The sequence below is a fragment of the Stegostoma tigrinum genome, chromosome 3 (assembly GCF_030684315.1).
Source record: "Stegostoma tigrinum isolate sSteTig4 chromosome 3, sSteTig4.hap1, whole genome shotgun sequence".
Lineage (NCBI taxonomy): Eukaryota > Metazoa > Chordata > Chondrichthyes > Orectolobiformes > Stegostomatidae > Stegostoma > Stegostoma tigrinum.
Genome location: NC_081356.1, coordinates 68,374,384 through 68,394,898, shown reverse-complemented (window position 1 = coordinate 68,394,898; position 20,515 = coordinate 68,374,384). Strand labels below are relative to the sequence as shown.

The 20,515-nt window shown below is 41.4% G+C and overlaps 1 protein-coding gene across 4 annotated transcripts in view; it reads right to left on the bottom strand.

Moving 5' to 3' along the window:
- Positions 1-20,515, bottom strand: part of LOC125450800 (aldehyde dehydrogenase 1A1-like) — an 83,511-nt gene that overhangs the window by 38,783 nt on the left and 24,213 nt on the right. For all 4 annotated transcript variants that reach the window (XM_048526996.2, XM_059644660.1, XM_048526995.2 and 1 more), the window contains 3 exons: positions 12,805-12,866; positions 10,649-10,777; positions 1,936-2,049 (listed from right to left, as the gene is read on the bottom strand). In XM_048526996.2, the coding sequence (XP_048382953.1) occupies positions 1,936-2,049; positions 10,649-10,777; positions 12,805-12,866 (305 nt within the window). The remainder of the gene's footprint in view (positions 1-1,935; positions 2,050-10,648; positions 10,778-12,804; positions 12,867-20,515) is intronic.

Here is a 20,515-nt window from a genome sequence, read left to right as displayed (position 1 = left end):
CCAATCCAGGCAGTCACTGCGCCATGCCGGGAAGCAGCTGCTCCATACTGGGAGGCCGGGAGTTGTCAGAGACCTGGAAGTGTCGCTGAAGGCTGGGAGTCATTGCCAGAAACCAGGATTCATTACTAGAGGCTGGGAATCCTCAGAAGCCAGGAGAGAAGTAAAAAAAACACTAAGAAAAAGAGAAAAGAGAAGAAAAGAAGAGGAAAAACAAGTGAAGTGGACAAACTCCAGCTGGAACATCCTGTTCCAATGCAAATCCCATGCTTATCTTCAGCCTCTTGGCCTAGTTATAAGAACTTTTCCTGCGATGAGGCAAAAACCAAGATTGAGGATGCTGGAAGTGGATGGTAAACACATCAATGGTGATGTGGGAGTAGGAGCAATGGTGACGTGTTCTAAACGAGGGAATAGGAAATATAGAGTACAGGAAGTGTTGGTTATTTAGGATGCTGAGGTGCCTGAGAGCCATTGATCAGACGTGATGCATGTGATAGTGTAACTTGTGCCTTGGTGACAGTTGTATGTGCTGGCACAGTTAAAATAATCGATGGCACTGTGTACAAGTTAGCAAATAAAAAATAATGGCACTTACCCTTGTGTTGCACAGAAGATAATTCCCTTTCTCCTTGTACTGCCAGGCACTGCATTTAACCTGGGATACAGCACTAACTCTGCAATCTATCTCAATCCAATCTAGTTGAATCTGGTATAATGAGGGTCTAGACATGAAACATCAGCTTTCCTGCTCCTCTGATGCTGCTTGGCCTGCTATGTTCATCCAGCTCTACACCTTGTTATCTCAGATTCTTCAGCATCTGCAGTTCCTACTATCTCTAGTTGAATCTGGTGATGTGGTCTCCTTTTACAGTCAGCAGGAAAGAAGTTGGTTCACCTCTCTACCACTAGCTCCTTAAGATCACTGTTCACAATGTGGGGATCCACTTCCTTTTCTGGGCCAATTTCTTTGGGATAATGTAGGAATGCCATAGTGTGAGGGTTACTTCCTAGCTTGCAGCATCGAAAGTGGTGAGTAGTTGTGGTTTAAATATGGCCCTAGTGGCCTGAGCATAGCAAGGTCACAGTGGCAACAAATCCTTCTTACTCTTCTTCTCCTGATTCCATAAGACAGGCATTGAAGGGACCAATCATAAATCAGTGAGAGGAAGAGTGAAAAGAAATATTGACATGGGCCATGACAGTCCAGTCACCAAAAACACTTTGCCAAAAAGTCGAAGTATTCAGTACATTGTTTTCCTATAGGACCATGAAAACACCACATGCTTCCATAAACATATCACCTATTTTCCTGTTATAGCAGAAATGATTCTTGCTACAATATACCCACACAGAGATAAACTACAAGTTCATCTGACCAGTGTGTATGGTATTGCAAGCACAACAAAAACAGAGTGCACTGTTTAATATTAATATATGTGATCCTGGTTCAATCCCTAGTAGCCGAATTCGGAACGACAGAAGTGAGTCTACAGATAACTTGAGATAGTTGGATTGATTCTCAGATTATCCACTGTATTTACAGGAGATGAAAGAACTTCACAGAATTTCAGTTGCTGTAAGTCCCATTCTCTAATAACATTGGTGGGAATTGTATTTGAAGCTTTCCAAACAGAATGTGGCTTCTTTAACAATTAGCTGAGTAGCTTCACATTTGTCTGCTGGGATTTAACGTTTAAAGTTTGGAATGCTGTTTTAATTTATAGAAATGAGTGAAACATTTATCCTATGGTGAATGTACTGAGGTGTATTAGCACAAACAATTTTCAACATCAGAGCCTTCAAAGATAGATACATTTCTCTTGAAATATATGATTTGACACAAGCAATAATTACTAACATAATCTCAGAAAAGCCCTCTAAATTGGTTTGAGGTCTACACAGTTTTGCAAAAGAATCATGTTCAGTTCAGAGTACCTCAGTAGAACCAGTGAAAGCTACTTTATCTATGTCCATATGACTGGTCATAGTTGCTCCTGCAGTGCATCCATATCCTGGTACAATGTTCACCACTCCAGGAGGAAATCCTGCCTAAAGCAAAAGATAATGAGTTAATATTCAATAGGTACAATGAATTGTTGAGGATGCATTGTGTTCATTAGATGGTAAGTTACTTTAAACAGTAAAAGTTAAGAAAAGATATCTAACTGTGGTAATCTAATTGATCAAATTTTTGGAATAAATGTATAATCATAAAATTGATGGTTGGAGGGTTTGAACTAAGGAAGAGGCCGAATAGGCTGAAGCTTTTTTCCCTGGAGTGTCGGAGGGTGATGGGTGACCTTGTAGACATTTATAAAATCATGAAGGGCATGGAAAGGATGAATAACCAAGGTCTTTTTCCCAGGATAAGGAAGTCCCAAACCTAGACGGCATAGGTTTCAGATAAGAGGGGAAAGATATAAAAGGGAACTAAGGGGCAACATATTCATGCAGAGGGTTGTACGTGTATGGAATGAGCTGCCAGAGGAGGTGGTGGAAGCTTATACAATTTCAACATTTAACAGGCATCTTGATGGGTACATGAATGGGAATGGCTTAGACCAATATGGGCAAAATGCTAGCAAATGGAACTAGATCGATTTAGGATATCTGCTCAGCATGGACTAGATGGACCAAAGGGTCTGTTTCTGTGCTGTACAACTCTATGACTCTATGACTATGACTCTAAAAGTGGAGGACAATTGCAAACTTACTTAAATATAAAGCTGTAGTTATACATTAGGGCAATAAAATCAAAATAGGTGACAAATTTAAACCAGAATGAAAGGAGCTTGGTGGGTTCACAGAAAGATCACTTTTGTCTTAATGCACGATGAGCACTTGAGGCATTTTTGCACAGTACTGTTCTTTTTGCAAGAAATGATAAATAAAAGACCTAATATGAAGTTTAGTAAGCTTTAATTCGGAATACTCTGTCTTGGCTGATTGTCTATTATAGTGGGTGAAAAAGGGGCCTTTGAAAAAGACTACAGGAGTGCTGTTAGAATGAAACCCACCCTAAAACCAGAAAGACTTAAAAAATTAATTGCATTCATTACAGAAATGCCTAAATACCATGGCTATCTAACAGAGATATTTAAATTTCAGAGGAGACAAGATTGCGTACATATAAATTTAAGTTGCATCGAACCAGATATCATCATGTATAAAGTGTTCATAGAGAGAGCTATGTCAGAAGTCAGGTGGTTCTTACTTTCACAGAGATTAATTGGCCTAAGTAACAAACTGTCAAACTGCTGAGTGTACATTCACTGCAATCATTTAAAACAGAACTGAATAAATTTCTAAGATAACAAAGTGTGGGGCTGGATGAACACAGCAGGCCAAGCAGCATCTTAGGAGCACAAAAGCTGACGTTTCGGGCCTAGACCCTTCATCAGAAAAAGGGGATGGGGAGAGGATTCTGAAATAAATAGGGAGAGAGGAGGAGGTGGACTGAAGATGGATAGAGGAGAAGATAGGTGGAGAGGAGAGTATGGGTGGGGAGGTAGGGAGGGGATAAATCAGTCCGGGGAGGATGGACAGGGCAAGGTGGCATGATGAGGTTAGTAGGTAGGAAATGGAGGTGCGGCTTGAGGTGGGAGGAGGGAATAGGTGAGAGGAAGAACAGGTTAGGCAGGCCGGGATGAGCTGGGCTGGTTTTGGGATGCAGTGGGGAGAGAGGAGATTTTGAAGCTGGTGAAATCCACATTGATACCATTGGGCTGCAGGGTTCCCAAGCGTAATATGAGTTGCTGTTCCTGCAGCCTACGGGTGGCATCATTATGGCACTGCAGGAGGCCCAAGATGTGGTACGCTGTAGACGGTGTGGCTTCCTCTACATTGGGGAAACCAAGCGGAGGCTTGGCGACCACTTTGCAGAACACCTCTGCTCGGTTCGCAATAAGCAACTGCACCTCCCAGACACGAACCATTTCAACTCCCCCTCCCATTCCTTAGACAACATGTCCATCCTGGGCCTCCTGCAGTGCCACAATAATGCCACCCATAGGTTGCAGAAACAGCAACTTATATTCTGCTTGGGAACCCTGCAGCCCAATTGTATCAATGTGGATTTCACCAGCTTCAAAATCTCCCCTCCCCCCACCGCATCCCAAAACCAGCCCAGCTCGTCCCCGCCTGCCTCACCTGTTCTTCCTCTCTCCTATCCCCTCCTCCCACCTCAAGCCGCACCTCCATTTCCCACCTACTAACCTCATCCCACCCCCTTAATCTGTCCGTCCTCCCGGACTGACCTATCCCCTCCCTACCTCCCCATCTATACACTCCTCTCCTCTTATTTTCTCCTCAATCCATTTTCAGTCCACCTCCCCCGTCTCCCTATTTACTTCAGAATCCTCTCCCTATCCCCCTTTTCTGATGAAGGATCTAGGCTCGAAACGTCACCTTTTGTGCTCCTCTGATGCTGCTTGGCCTGCTGTGTTCATCCAGCTCCACACTTTGTTATCTTGGATTCCCCAGCATCTGCAGTTCCCATCATCTCTGAATAAATTTCTAGCTTCAGTAGAAGTCACAAAATGGAGAAGGCAGATTATAAATTAACAATATGAATCATTGTTAACATACAAGGTTGTTTCTTGGACTGGAGGCCTGCGACTAGTGGTGTGCCACAAGGGTCTGTGTTGGGACCTTTGTTATTGGCTATTTACGTAAATGATTTGGATATGAATGTACAAGGCACGATTAGTAAGTTTGCAGATGATACAAAATTAGAAGGTCTCATTGATAGTGAAGAAGGGTATCAAAAACGACAGAGGGATCTTGGTCAGATGGGGAAGTGGGTTGAGGATTGGCAAATGTGATGCAATATAGATAAGTATGAGATGTTGCATTTTGGAACGTCAAACCAAGGTTGGAATTATATAGTAAATGGTAAGGTCCTGAGGAGTGTTGTGGAACAGAGGGACCTAGAAATACAAATACATAATTCGTTGAAAGCAGTGTCACAGGTGGTGAAGAAGGCATTTAGCATGCTGGCCTTCGTCGGTCGAGGCATTGAGTATAAGAGGCGGGATAAAAAAAAGAAGTTGCTGGAAATGCTCGGCACGTCTGGCAGCATCTGTGAATTAAAAACCAGAGTTAACATTTTGGGTCCGGTTACCCCTCCTCAGAATGAGTTCAGTTTTGGTCACCCTGTTATAGGAAAGGCATGGTTAAACTGGGAAGTGTGCAAAGAAAATTTACCAGAATATTGCCAGGACTAGTAGGCCTGAGTTATAGGGAGAGGTCAGTCAGGATAGGTCTTTTTAGAACAAAGAACATGGAACATTACAGCACAGTATAGGCCCTTCGGCCCTCGATGTTGTGCTGACCTGTCATACCGATCTCAAGCCCATCTAACCTACACTATTCCATGTACATCCATATGCTTGTCCAATGACGACTTAAATGTACCTAAAGTTGGCGAATCTACTACTGCTGCAGGCAAAGCGTTCCATTCCCTTACTACTCTCTGAGTAAAGAAACCACCTCTGACATCTGTTCTATATCTTTCACCCCTCAATTTAAAGCTATGCCCCCTCATGCTCGCCATCACCATCCTAGGAAAAAGTCTCTCCCTATCCATCCTATCTAACCCGCTGATTATTTTATATGTCTCAATTAAGTCACCTCTCAACCTTCTCTCTAACAAAAACAGCCTCAAGTCCCTCAGCCTTTCCCCATAAGACCTTCCCTCCATACCAGGCAACATCCTAGTAAATCTCCTCTGCACTCTTTCCAAAGCTTCCACATTCTTCTTATAATGTGGTGACCAGAACAATACTCCAAGTGTGGCCGCACCAGAGTTTTGTACAGCTGCAGCATAACCTCATGGTTCCGGAACTTGATCCCTCTATTAATAAAAGCTAAAACACTGTATGCCTTCTGAACAGCCCTGTCAACCTGGGTGGTAACTTTCAAGGATCTGTGTACATGGACACCGAGATCTCTCTGCTCATCTACACTACCAAGAATCTTACCATTAGCCCAGTACTTTGCCTTCCAGTTACTCCTACCAAAGTGCGTCACCTCACACTTGTCTGCATTGAACTCCATTTGCCACCTCTCAGCCCAGCTCTGCAGCTTATCTATGTCTCTCTGCAACCTACAGCATCCTTCGTCACTATCCACAACTCCACTGACCTTAGTGTCATGTGCAAATTTACTAACCCATCCTTCTACACCCTCATCCAGGTCATTTATAAAAATGACAAACAGCAGTGGACCCAACACCGACCCTTGTGGTACACGACTAGTAACTGGCCTCCAGGATGAACATTTCCCATCAACTACCATCCTCTGTCTTCTTTCAGCAAGCCAATTTCTGATCCAAACCGCTATATCTCCCACAATTCCATTCCTCTGCATTTTGTACAATAGCCTATTGTGGGGAACCTTATCGAACGCCTTGCTGAAATCCGTATACACCACATCAACTGGTTTACTCTCATCTACCTGTTTGGTCACCTTCTCAAAGAACTCAATAAGGTTTGTGAGGCACGACCTTCCCTTCACAAAACCGTGCTGACTATCCCTAATCAATTTATTCTTTTCTAGATGATTATAAATCCTATCCCTTATAACCTTTTCCAACACTTTACCAACAACTGAGGTAAGGCTCACTGGTCTATAATTACCAGGGTTGTCTCTACTCCCCTTCTTGAACAGGGGAACCACATTCGCTATCCTCCAGTCGTCTGGCACTACTCCTGTAGACAATGACGAGTTAAAGATCATATAACCCTATGGAGCTTGGACGGACTATTCAAAGCTGAACTTTATGTCAGCCAATATTCTCCCTTTCCTAACTACCCTGCTACCTCAAAGCACCAGTTTAGCAGTTTTACCTTTGAAAGTAGGAGAATGAAGGGTGACCTTACTGAGGTATATAAGATCATGAGGAGCATAGATAGGACGAACGCATGTAGTCTTTTTCCCAGGGATGGGGAATTGAAAACTAGAGGGCATAGGTTTAAAGTGAGAGGGGATAGATTTAAGAAGGACCTGAGGGGCAACTTCTTCAAGCAGCGAGTGGTCTGTATATGGAATGGGCTGCCAGAGAAAGTGGTTGAGGCAGTTACAATAGCAACATTGACAAAACATTTGGATAGGTATATGAAAACTAACTGAGTGGGCACCACAGTCATCATGGACCTGTTGGGATGAAGGCCTTGTTTCCATGCTTTATTACTCTATTACTCTATGACCCCACGCCCCTGGACAGTTTGGAGGCCCAAAGGGGATCAAAAATATTTTTTCCAGTTTATCTACTCCTAACATGGTTGTTTTTTTTTAATATCTCTCCTAAGTGGTTACATGGCCAGCCACTGGGAGGGTGGCATTCTGAGTCATCATACCAGCTGAACCTTCCCTGTTTTTTTTCATGTTTGTTTATAAATTTGATCAATCATAAATTACCATCAATCCTTGTTACTAAAGGCGTAGAATTATTGGCAACTTAGGAAAAAAATGAGGCAGGTTCCTCTGGACCAGCCAGTTTTCTGATGTTCGTTAAAGTGATTGGTTATTGTGATGAGGACTTTTGGATCTGATCTTAGTTGGAATACTTTATTTTTATTTTGTAGACACTTTCAAAGTTAACATAAATGGTAAAATGGCACAAACTGCATATTCCAGACACAAACAATCATGGAAAATCAAGATGTAACAATCTAGGGAAAATAACAAATTATAATAAATCAGATTTCTCACCTAATGCACTCAGTTGTAATCTATGGGTAAGGCAACATTTCATGTTTGTCTAGTCCACATCGATATATTTGTGATTTGAAGAAGAAAGTATAATCATGATTTTATAATTCAATAAAGTTTAATAACATTGCAATAACAACTTGGAATTATGTCACATTTTCTTTAGTGTAAGGCAAGAAATATGTTTCTGACTGTTAAGTGTAGGTTTGTTTTTCATTGCAACAATAAGTTTACAATTTACCATTGGCGGGTAGACAGCATCAATTTCTCATCAACTGTTATTGCCACAAAGTTAATGGTTTCTTTGAATCCTTTGTCTTATCGGGGTGCAGGTAGTGCCTGTGCGTGCCAAACTGGTGCTTTGAGGTAGCAGGGTAGTTAGGAAAGGGAGAAGATTGGTTGACATAAAGTTCAGCTTTGAATACTCTGTCCAAGGTCCATAGGATTATATGATTAAAACAGGATTTAATAATTTGTTTGCAAAAGATATATTTCTATGATTGTTGGTCCTAAATACATTGACAAACAAAACAGAAAAATAATTTTCCTTTCAAATTTACAAAATACCCCAGCATTTCTTTTAAGTTAAAGGCTTCATATAGCTTTTGTATAAAAATTGGCTTTGAAATCTTGGAGGTTTTTTCATCGCCTGACAAAACAGAAATTCAAGTTTCCATAAACAGCATCTTCTAAACAGTCAACCATCTAGAAAGTTACGGGAAGCAGATGCACGAGAGCACCATCGCTAAGTTCTCCTCTATTTAAGGCACGATCTTGAGTTGAAATGCCATCACCATTCCTTCATTGTCGATCATTGCCGGTGGCCCAGACCCCAAGACTCGTATTAGTTTAAGAATGCAGCTCACCACTGCCACCTTGGGAGCAATAGGGATGGGCAGTAGACGATGACCTAACCAGCTCCATGCCCTCATGAAAATGAAAAAAAAAATTGAAAGTGGTCCAGCTTTATTGACAAGCTACTGGCCATACACATGGGTCATCCACTATCAGCGCATTGTAGAATAAAAAGCAATAGATTTATCCATTACAAACTATATTTTAAAATCCAGACTTGGCATCAGATAGTGGTGACTTCTTAATTAACTAATTTAATTATCTAATTTCTTTTAAACTTGGTAGAATTTTGTCCATGTGGTCTCATCAACTCAGCTACTCTTGTTGGAATTGTAATTTTTTTTAGCACATTTGACAAACATTTAATGATCTGCAGAACTATCAACCCAATAGTGTTTTAAATTGGATAAAGAAACAAACAACAGCATTACTGTGATCGTTTGACTGAACTGGTCTAAAAGTAAATTCAAAGCATTTTTCAAGTTGAAGTTAATGTTTAATTGTTAGTAGCAAAAAATACTAACTTACTGGTCTCCTTACGTTTGGAACAAATAGGAACTATGTCATAACATGTTGCTAAAGTAAGGAGGAATTTAAATGTTTCCCTTTAGCCATACTCAAAGGAATCTCAGCACAACTTGGAAAGGGTGCTGAGAATTTTCATTTTAGTAGCTATGTGCAACTGGACAATCATTCTTTACTTCTAAACAGAATGTTCACTCCAGATTAGTAGTTAAATTAAAAAATCTGTAAAGCAGGAAGACTTTGCATCTTTTATGGTATCTATTCACCATGTGCCTAAGGGTATAACTCAAGCTTGACATGATCTAGCCCTTTAGCATCAAGTGAAAGAAAAATGATCAACCAATTTCAGGTCGATGTCTAGAGTTCTAGTAAATAATTTACTCGCTGTGACTTATAAAAGCCATTTTAGCTGCTGCATTTAACCATTTATAATCAAAACAAAAGGACATACAGTAGTTGATACTAAGTGAGCCAGGAAAGGATTATAAGATTTTTAACCTGGGCTATGATGTTGGAGAAAGAATGAATAGACTAAATAAATAAAATAATTTAAATAATTTTTTTAAAAATGATTAAATGCACAAGCGCAATATAAATATATTAGATATCAATATTTCCCAAAAACTGACTTAAAAATTGGATTGTATCTATTCTGGGGAGGTGATGATGGAGACATGATCTGGCTGGGGTACAGCACATTGGTCCACTGCCTTCATTAGGATAAATGCTAGTTGTGGCTGCCAGTCATGCGGACTAGCAATAAATTAAACAGAACATGTCAAACTTGGCAGATCTGTGGATATCATGCAGTGAGGGACAGAGGTACTTTTTTAAATAGAGAAACAGAGTTAATATTTTGAGTCAAATATGACTCTAACTTGAACTTTTCTGATGAAGACTCATAGTCCACTCAAAAGATTAACTGTTTCTCTCACCATTGTTGCTATCTTCTTCAGCCCTCTTTTTTTAGCTTTGGTTTAATATTTTCTACATGTTTTGCTTTAGTTTACATGTATGTTAGCTAGAGCAGCTTACTGAGACTTCCACATAGGGCAGAAGGATTTGCGGAAACCAGGAGATGATGAACAGTGGTCAGCAGCGGCCAGATTTAACGTGGAGCTGTCTCTTGCATTCTTGGCAAATCAATTTCTGGTTTGTATCCTACAAGAAGCATTAGGTTCCTTATTAGCATACTCCAAGGCTCTGAAATTATGTTTTGAGCAAGTACAAGAAAAACCCCAAAACAGCTCAACCTAAATACATGTACTTCTCTCTTGAATTAGAAATTTCTTCACTTGTTTTACACCCAAAAAGCAAAGGCAATGCATTTCACTTCTATCACATTTTTTCTCAGTTGGTGAGCCTTATTCAGACCCAAACATTACAACGGTTTTCATGAATCTTTAGTTTCCTCCTTTATCAATTGGGACTGGATTTCATTAGATACTTTTGACACTGTTACATGGTGGGTGTGAACTTACACTTGCATAAAAATAGGTTTCGTAAGATACATCAATAAATTACAAGTTTATAAATCTTATCTTTAATGAATTACCTCTTTGATTAAAGCTCCCATGTAGAGTGCAGTGAGTGGGGTTTGCTCTGCTGGTTTAATAACTACTGTGTTGCCACAGCAAAGTGCAGGAGCAAGTTTCCAAGTAAACATCAGAAGTGGAAAGTTCCACTAGAGAGACAAAAAAAAATTGCATTAATCACATCAGATTTTGTCATTAGATTATCATTAGTTTTATGGGCACAGTTATTATGATTATAGCATAATAATATTCATGCCTCATATTAGGATAAAAATTTTCTATATGAGTACAACAATATCATAAATAGGTCATTGAAATTTCCTGTCCAGCAATTTCAATAAAAATATAATACGTAATTGGAAAATTAACACTCCTGTGCACTTGGCACTCAAGTGAGTTAGAAAGGAGTGTAGTCAAAGACAGGCTGTAGAAAAAGTCTATGTTCCACAATCCCTTTGAGCTGAATTTTATGAAATATTAATTTTCTTGTATCCTAACAAAAGGTCCACCAAGAAAAACAATATTCCACTTTGGGAGCTTACAACCCAACGGTCTCAATGTGGCCTTTATGAGCTTCAAAATCTCCCCACCCCTGCCTGATCCCTCTCATCCCCATCTCCTTGACCTGTCTGTCTTCTCGCCCACCTATCCGCTCCTCCCACCTCACTGACCAATCCCTACCACTACTTTCAGCATTCACCTATCACCATCCTACCTACCTTCCCCAGCCCGACCCCACCCTTTTATTTATTTGAGAGTCCCTTCCCCTCCCCCATTTCTGAAGAAGGGTCCCGACCCGAAACATCATCTTTCCTCCTCCTCTGATGCTGCCTAGCCTACTGTGTCCCTTTAGCTCCACACTGTGTTATCTCAAACTCCAGCATCGGCAGTTCTTACTATCTCTGAATGACTGCCCCATAGCCAGCTGATGGTTAAATCGGCCTGAGGCAGGATTCCTTTCCCTCATGAACAGTATGTCCCTCCTCAAAGAGATAGTCAAATACCAAAAACTTTCCAGAACTTTGTGCTAGAATTATCAGTGGGATAAAGTCCTTAAGTAGGAAATAATTGGACTCTTAAGGGCATTAATTAGCCCACTAGACACTTGATGTCACCCCTACTGCTTGCAATATTGTAATACGGTTGGAGTGGGTGAGTAGTTGACAGGTAGAGCTGTCCCTTTTTTTTAGAAGCACCAATGCCATTTCCTGTACCTCCCCGTATAAAAAAACCCCTCCACCTCCACATCTTTAAACCCACTACCAAGGTTGACATAAAATCAGGCCCTTTAAGTGCATTTTTGTTGTGAAAATTGAATCATAGAATATACCTTATGTTTGAAATGAGTATTTTACTGGAACTATTAGATTTAAATTTAGGTTTTATTGTCTTGTGTACTCAAGCACAAGGTCCAAGATTACAGTAAAAAGTGCGCAATGTTGCCACACACAGCACCATCTTAGGTACAAAATACCTAGGTACAAAACCTTAGTTACTGAAATAAAAACAGAAAGAAATAATTTTGTCTAAGCAGACAGAAGTTTCACAAATAAATTTATATATTGGCACACAAAATGATTAGCAAAATTCCTACCCTAATATGACTAAAATTGCTTATAAATGATGGTTTTGTTATGCCAAAAAACTTTTAACTAATGTTTCTCTTGGCCATGATATTTATCAGTCAGTTAATAATGAATCCAAATGAACTTGTATTTGATTAATGCAAATTAGCTTTTATATTCACAAGAAATTGTTCATGCGTGAATATAAGTTCAAACACAATTTACTGTATTCTTTGATGTATCAACCACTAATTGTTAATATATTTACTCTTCAACTCATTCATGCGCATCTTTAATTCTGTTGCCTGCGAACCATATTACATAATTCAATGATCTGTGATTTTGCTGAAATATGCAAAACAATAAATGATTATGTGCTGATTGAATATTCAGCTGCACACTAAATCATTAATGAATGTGTTGCAATTTATTTTTGATGTCGTGCTCCTTGAAGTGAAAGTACAGAATTCTTAAAAAAAGCAGGACTGGTTTGCAGTCCCCTATAAAGGTGACTATTTTCTATTTCAGACTCAGGTAACTGAAAGTGAAATTCCTTGCAATACTCTTCAGGAATCTTGGCAACATAAAATCCAACTACAAATGTTACTTACAGGTATAATTTGTCCACAAACACCAATTGGTTCGTGTCTTGTAAAGGTGAGATAATCTCCATCTGATGCAAAATAAGAAATTAATTCAATTATTTACCTTAAACAAACATTTGGATAGTTATGCAGCATAGCTGCATTTTTAAATTAGTACAGACAAGAGAATTATGTTTGTCAGAATGTGCATTAAATGTGCCACTAGTTCACAAATTTGAAATAAACTCTTCAGTTTGGAACTCTATGCTTAGAACATAGATTCCCTACAGTGTGGAAGCAGGCCATTCAACCCATCAAATTTGTTACCAACCCTCAGAAGAGCACCCCACCCAGACCCATACCCCCTAAACTTAACCCCTGTAATCCTGCATTTCCCATGGCTAATCCACCAAACCTACACAACCCTGGCACTATGGGTAATTTAGCATGGTCAATCCACGTAATCTGCACGTCTTTGGACTGTGGGAGGAAGCTGGGGCACCCGGAGGAAATCCATGCAGACATGGAGTGAATGTGCCAAGTCCCCACAGTCAGACAGTCACCCATGGGTGGAATTGAGCTTGGGTCCCTGGCACTGTGAGGGAGCAGTGCTAACCAATGAGTCACCACGCTTGTGATATTCTTTTTACTCTCTTCCCACACCAAGCATCATTTCAGACAGACAAAGCACATGTACATTTGTTTCCATGGGTAGATTTTCCTGAAATAAGTCACAGGCTATCACCACAGGCTGTAACTTGAGGAGTGCCATTAAGAGTCAGGCATGGCTGACCATGCAACTACCTCACTCTTACTACCTGGCATTAGAAGAATTTGGTAATCAACCTGTTTCACCATTTTTCCTTTCATGGTGTGTATTAGTTATAAGGAGAAGTTGGATAGACTTTAATTGTTTTTGCTGGAGGATCGGAGGCTGAGGGGTGACCTGATAGAAGTGTATACAATAATGAGAGGCATAGATGGGGTGGATAGATACAGTGTTTTTCCTAGATGAAGAATTGCCAAATACTAGGGGGCATAGGTTTCATGCAAGAGGGAGAAGTTTAAAGGAGATGTGCAAGGCAAGTTTTTTTATGCAGAGAATGACAGGTGCCCGGAATGTGCTGCCATGGGAAATGGAAGAAGCAGATCTGAGAGCAATAATGTAGGAATTACAACCAGGTTGACTTTATTGACTACGAGGCCATTGATTGGGGTTATTAACCTGGGCCAATGAGGAAAGTCCTGGCTGACCAATATATCCAGGAGATTAGCATCTCTTCAGTTCAAGTGACTGGCCACAGGCAGTAGACTGTGCATAGGTAAATGAAGGGTCACTTGATGATGTGATACTGCCCTCTGTGCAGATATTTCAGTGATGAAGGGAGAAAACGGGATGTGCCTCAAGAACATTCACTTGCAACAATCATCTTAACACTGGAATGAGCATTTCTGGCATTATGCCTTTATTTCGGAAGCTTGACTCATTTGATTGTGCTGTTGAAGACTGTGCCCAGTATGTGGAAAGAATGTAATATTTTTTTCTAGGAAAATGGCATTGAGGCAGATGAAAAGCAACAATTAATCCTTCTGACTGCTTGTAGGCTTGCAGCAATCTCAGTTACAAGGGGCTTACCTATCCCAGAGGCACCAGACACTAACACTCCCTCCAAGAGCTGAAGGAGTTGGTTGAGGAATATTACAACCCCAAATCTCCTCCAATTCTGAGACACTATTGGTTTTATTTGGCTATTAGAAAACTGGGGGAATCTGTATTGGGATTTTTGACGAGGTTGAGACAAATGACAGAAGCATGTGATTTTGTGTTGACACTGGATGAGATGCTGAGCCTAGCTGGACTTCAAACAGCCACTACAAGTGGCATTGGCATTAGAAAATGCAGCAAGTGGAGCCTGGTAGCCACAGGACATCCAATTGGAAGTGAACTCCCTCATCTCTCCAATTGAACTTGGGGAACACCACTTGAACGTAGGCAATTGCAGAGCCTCAGGAAGGGCATGTCCTGAGCAAAGGGGCCCTATGCCTGCCATAGCAGTATCCTTTGGCAAAGTGGCTAAAATGTTTCAGGATCTGGGCAAGCAAGCTATTGTAGTTGCTGCCAGTATGTGGACTTGACGCAGACTACTTAAGTAAGAAAACTTGTAGGTATCCAGTAGAGTAAACTTCTTGGAAAGTCCTCCTCCATATAATAGGGCACAATTAAATTGCTTAGTGACATCTAAATTGGAACTGATTAAAATTAATGAGCAGTTAAAAGGTCAACCAGTTCCTATGGAGGTTGATACTGATGCAGCTGTATCTATGGTTGCAGAATCTGTCTAAAACAAGATTTGCTCAGGGATCCAACCCTTAAGTTTGCACAAGACCACAGCCAGACTGAGAACATACACTGGGGAACCATTGTAGGTTAAGGATATGGCTTCAGTCCCAGTCTCCTATGAGAAGCAGTTGGTGCATTTACCACCGACTGTAGTAAAAGGCTCTGGCCCAAGCCTACTGGGGTGGAATTGGTTGAGAGAGATTCACCTGGGTTGGCTCAAAATTTTTCAGTTAGTAAAAGGCTACCTCAGTGAAGTCCTAGTGAAATATCCAGCAGTATTTCAGGAAGGGCATGGCACTATCAAAGGAGCCAAAACCACTTTGTACTATGATAAATAGGCAAATCTGCGATTTCTTCGTGCCCTGCCCTGTGTCATTTACCTTGTGGGCAAAAGTAGAGGTAGAAACCAGGAAGATAGAGAGCGAAAGAATCATCAAACCAATCCAGTTTGCAGAATGAGCAGCACCGGTCATACCAATTGTGAAGACTGATCACTCAGCTTGGCTTAATGGTGATTTTTGGCAAATGGTAAACCGTCTCTCCTAGCTGGATAAATACCTAATCCCTCGCATAGAGGACTTGTTTGCAAAGTTGCTGGGTGGCAGGGGGTTGGCGGGGGCGGGGGGAGGGGGCGGTGCGGTGGGGTGTGGGGCTTTCCTTTACAAAGCTGGACATGAGCCAAGCCTTCCTGCAAGTGTGACTGGATGAATAGTCCCAGACGTACGCTGCAGTTAATACCCAAAAGGGCTCATACAAACATACAAGACTGCTATTTGGGGTATTATCAGCTTGCAACCTTTCCAGTGGACCACGAAGAACATTTTACAAGAGCTACCCCAGGTCTTCATTTATCTAGATGACGTACTAATGGCCAGGAAGACCAATGAAGCGCACTTGGAGAACTTGGACACAGCGCTTACAAGTTTCTCCCAGGCAGGCGTATGCTTTGGAAGAGACAAAAGTATTTTCCACCCACCCCAAGTGACCAAACTGGGTTACAGATTCAACAAAACTGGGCCACACCAGTTGGAAGAGAAAGGGAGAGCGATCAAAGGAACCCCAGCTCCCACACCTGTACCGGAGCTTAGGTCTGTCCTTGGGTTAGCAAATTATTATGGAAAGTTCACAAGTAACCTGGCCTCCATCTTAGCACCCTTACACCTGCTGCTGAAAAAGGGTCAGTCTTGGAAATTGTGATGTAGTCAACAAGCAGCCTTCAGAAAAATGAAAAAGCAACTGTCATCATCAAAGGTGCTGGTCCACTCTGATCCAAAGTGAAAAGTAGTATTGGCATGTGATGCCTCCCAGTACGGTATTGGGGTAGTGTTCGTTCATCGGTGGCCCAATGGAGAGGAACACCCGGTAGGTTGTGCTTCCCAGACTTTAGCTGATGCCAAATGCAAACATGCCCAGATAGAGAAGGAAGGTTTGGTGGGCATCTGTGGTGCGAAGAAGTTCCACCAGTATCTTTACAGACAGAAATTTATCATAATAACAAATCACAAACCCCTGCTAGGGCTACTAAAGGAAGACAAGATGGTTTTACCATGACTTCGCATAGAATTTGGTATTGGGTCCTTATACTCAATGTGTACAAGTTAGAACACCGTCCAGGAAGCGAAGTGACTAATGTGGATGCCCTGAGCCACCTCCCACTGGCAGATACTTCACCGGTAGGTCCTTTCCTGGAAGTGTCCGCTTTGGTTTTAAACTTCCCGGACACCCTTCCAGTCAACGCTGACAATATCCGACTATGGACACAAAAATATCCTGGGCTAGCAGAATTATATCAGCTGATGGTAATGGGGAATATTGCAACCAAGATTGAAATCTCTGTCCCCAGTGAGACCAGATCACTGCAAAGCTTGGCATATTACAATGGGAAGCAAGGGTGATTGTCCCAAGTAAACACCACCACCAGAACCTGCTGAACTCTAACATGGACATCCAGGGGTTTTCAAGATGAAGAAGCTATGTCTGGTGGCTGGGGTTGGATGCCAACATGGCACCCTGGGCATTGCCCCACTAATGGGGCTAAGAAGGACAAAAATTTCCACCTGCAGTGCCCCCACAGAATGACTGGGAAAATCCTGGACTTAGTTGCATGTCAACTGTGCTGGGGGTCCATTCATGGATTCAGTGCTCCTGGTCATTGTGGATGCCCATTCAAAGTGGTTGGACGCACATAAAATTCATTCAGCGAACTCTGAAACTGAGAAGCTGCGTGCATCATTTGTGACACATGGGCTTCCGGTAGTATTAGTAACGGATAATGGGACATCATCCACCAGTAGGGAATTTGAATATTTCTGAAAGTCCAATGGCATTCAGTACATAAGGGAAGTTCCATACTATCTCCATTGTCCAATTGACTACTAGACAAAGCAAGCCAAACATTGAGGGAAAGGCTTAAGGCAACAGCCTACAGTGTCAATTGGTACCAAATTATCATTGTTCCCATTCGATTATAGGACTGCCTCACATGCAACAACAGGGATAGCTTCAGCAGGGTTGCTGATGGGGAGACTGCTCCACATCAAGTTAAACTTGATATTCCCAGACCTAGGGGGTGAGGGTGAAACAACAGCAGGAATGCCACTGCCAGCCACATGCCACCCCTAAGCAAGAGAGATAATTTAATTTGGGGACAAAGTTTGGTGTCAGAACCATGGAAATGGCCCTGTATGGATATGATTTGAGGTTGAGGCAAGGTCCTGTCACTTGCAAAGTTCAGATAGGTGAGACAGTCCTGAACAAACACACAGATCGCCTAAAAGCTGATACCTCACAAACGGGCAGGAGCAAAACATACCTAGCCCCTTTGAACAGACAGAAGACTTGTTGGAAGCCATAGACTCTCCCCCTCACTTCAGTGTTGAGTAAACCTCAGAATCTGAGACGGATGCAGTCTTGATACCGCTACTGTCAGAAGAAGAGGAGGAAACTCTCCCAGGACATTCCGGACGCACGAGGTGGGCTGCTACCCAGTACATGCCACCCGTATCAGAGTCTGAATGACAGGAACCGGACTTGGGCCGAAAATGTTGCAGACAAAGCTACAGGCCAAAGACCAGTCCCACATCCTGGGGCATAGAGGACGGTGGAGTTGGGCGGGGTGGGGGGGGCGTGGGGTTGGTGTGTGGAGGGTTGTAGTGATTGGAACCTGGTTGACCTCATTGACTATGAGGTCACTGATTGTGTTTGTTAACCCGGGTCTATCAGGAAAGCCCTGCTGACCAATTTATCCAGGAGATTAGAATCTCTTCCGTTCAGGCAACTGACTCCAAGTTGGCTGGTGGCAGCCCGTGTACTGTGCACAAGTAAACAAAGGGTGACCTGGTGACAGACTACAGGCCTCTGTGCAGTTATTTCAAATGGATTTAGAGGCATTTGGACAGAAACATGAACAGGCAGACAAGAGATACTGACCATGAGCAGGCAGGTAGAATTAGTTTAGAATGACAACATGATTGGCAGAGACACAATGGGCCAAAGGTCCTGTTTCTGTGATTCACTGTTCTGTATTCTATGCCCATCAAGCCAGACAGTGGGTCTTGAATCTGGGGTATCTGGCTCAGAAGAAGGGACTCTACAACACTGCATACAAATCTCTGCACTTGTGATAATGGCATTTGAAAGTGTAACATCATCCTATCATGTAGATCTGTATGCTAATTTCATAGCAACATCAACCCAGTCATTAATATTGCAAAGGGCTTTTAATAATTATTAGAAGGGAGATTATTTTAAAGTACTTTTTTTAAAATCGAAGTTCAAGTTCTGTTTTATATGACAAACGTGTCACAATAGCCCCCACATAGTGGGAAGCAGACACCCAAAGGATTGCCACTGTGCAACAAAAAACAACTTTGTGTATGCTAATATCTAGATTAAGAATAGACAGGAACTTAACACTGACAATAACACTGAAAAAACTTAAAAACTTTTAAACTATTGAAAAGCTTTTCTGGAATAATTTAGTAACGTTTGAAAGTGGCTTCTGTCCAAACTGAAGTTATACTAACTTGATGTAAAATCCAAGAAATATGGTAGTTTGTTTTTGCACCTCTTGGCTATCCAGGACTGAGGAATAAAGTCACTCCCTCTGTTAAATTGTTGCTTCCTTGCTAATGCTTGGGGAATCACACAGCATCCAAAATAGACAGCATAACACATCAGTATGAGGCAACGGTGCGGATTTAGGAGTAAGAGTAGGCCATCTGACACTTTGAGCTTGCTCCACCATTCAACATGAACATGGCTGAGTTCTCAACTCTATTGTCTTGTTGGTAACCCCTCATCTTTCAAACAACCAACTAAATCAGAATGCAACGACATAAAATCCTCTACTTTCTGTGAAAGGCACTTCTAAACACTGACAACATTTTGAGAGAGAGAGAAAAAAATCACGTCTATCTTCAAAGGGAGAATCTTATTCTTAAACTGTGTCCCCCAGTCCTACACTGCCCCATAAAAGGAAACATCCTCCACATATCCACCATAACGAGCCTTCTCAAAATTTTATTTGATTCTGTAAGATTTCCTTTTGTCAATCTAAAGTCCAATGAACAAATCTGTCTATTCTTTCTTCTTAAGATCAGGCATTCTTTGCAGGAATGAATTGATTGAACTTCTTCTGAGCTGCTTCTGAAGTTTTTTTTTCATGTATGGAGACCAGAGCTGTACACAATACTCCAGGTGTGGTCTCACCAACATTCTGTACAACTTCAGTGAACATCATTTCTATTCTGTTGCCCTCACAATAAATGGCAACATTTGATGTACCTGCTTTATCAGCTGCTGCACACAAACATTATGTGATTCATATACCAGGATTCTATACCACCAAGTTCAGCAATCCCTCTCCTTTTAAATAATCTATTGCTTTTTCAATCTTCCTGCAAAAATGGACAAATTCACTTTTACTTACACTATACATCATCTTCCAAATGTCCTCCCACTCACTTAAGCTATCTGGGCCCCTTATTACATACAGGACCATTGTAAACCCATCACCAATATGGGAAGGTCTATTACAAAACAAAAGTTGCTGTAAGCTCAGCAGGTGTGTGAAGAAAAAGAAACTGTGTTATTGTTTCGGGTCCTCAGAAGGAAGGGTCACCGGACTCGAAATGTAAACTGATTTTTTGTTTCTTCACAGACGCCAGCAGACCAACTGAGCTTCCAGCAACTTCTGTTTTAGTTCCTGATTTAGCATGTTTTTTATGGAAAGGTCAATGGTGTTTTTCCATACAAAGAGGTTTAGTTATTTTTAAACATACCATCAGTGATCCACACTGTTTCTTGAGACAATGAAGAATCCTCTGTCTTCATTCTTATAATCAAGTGTCCACAATGCATCACTAGAAACAGTGAGGATCACTCGCTGTATGGTTA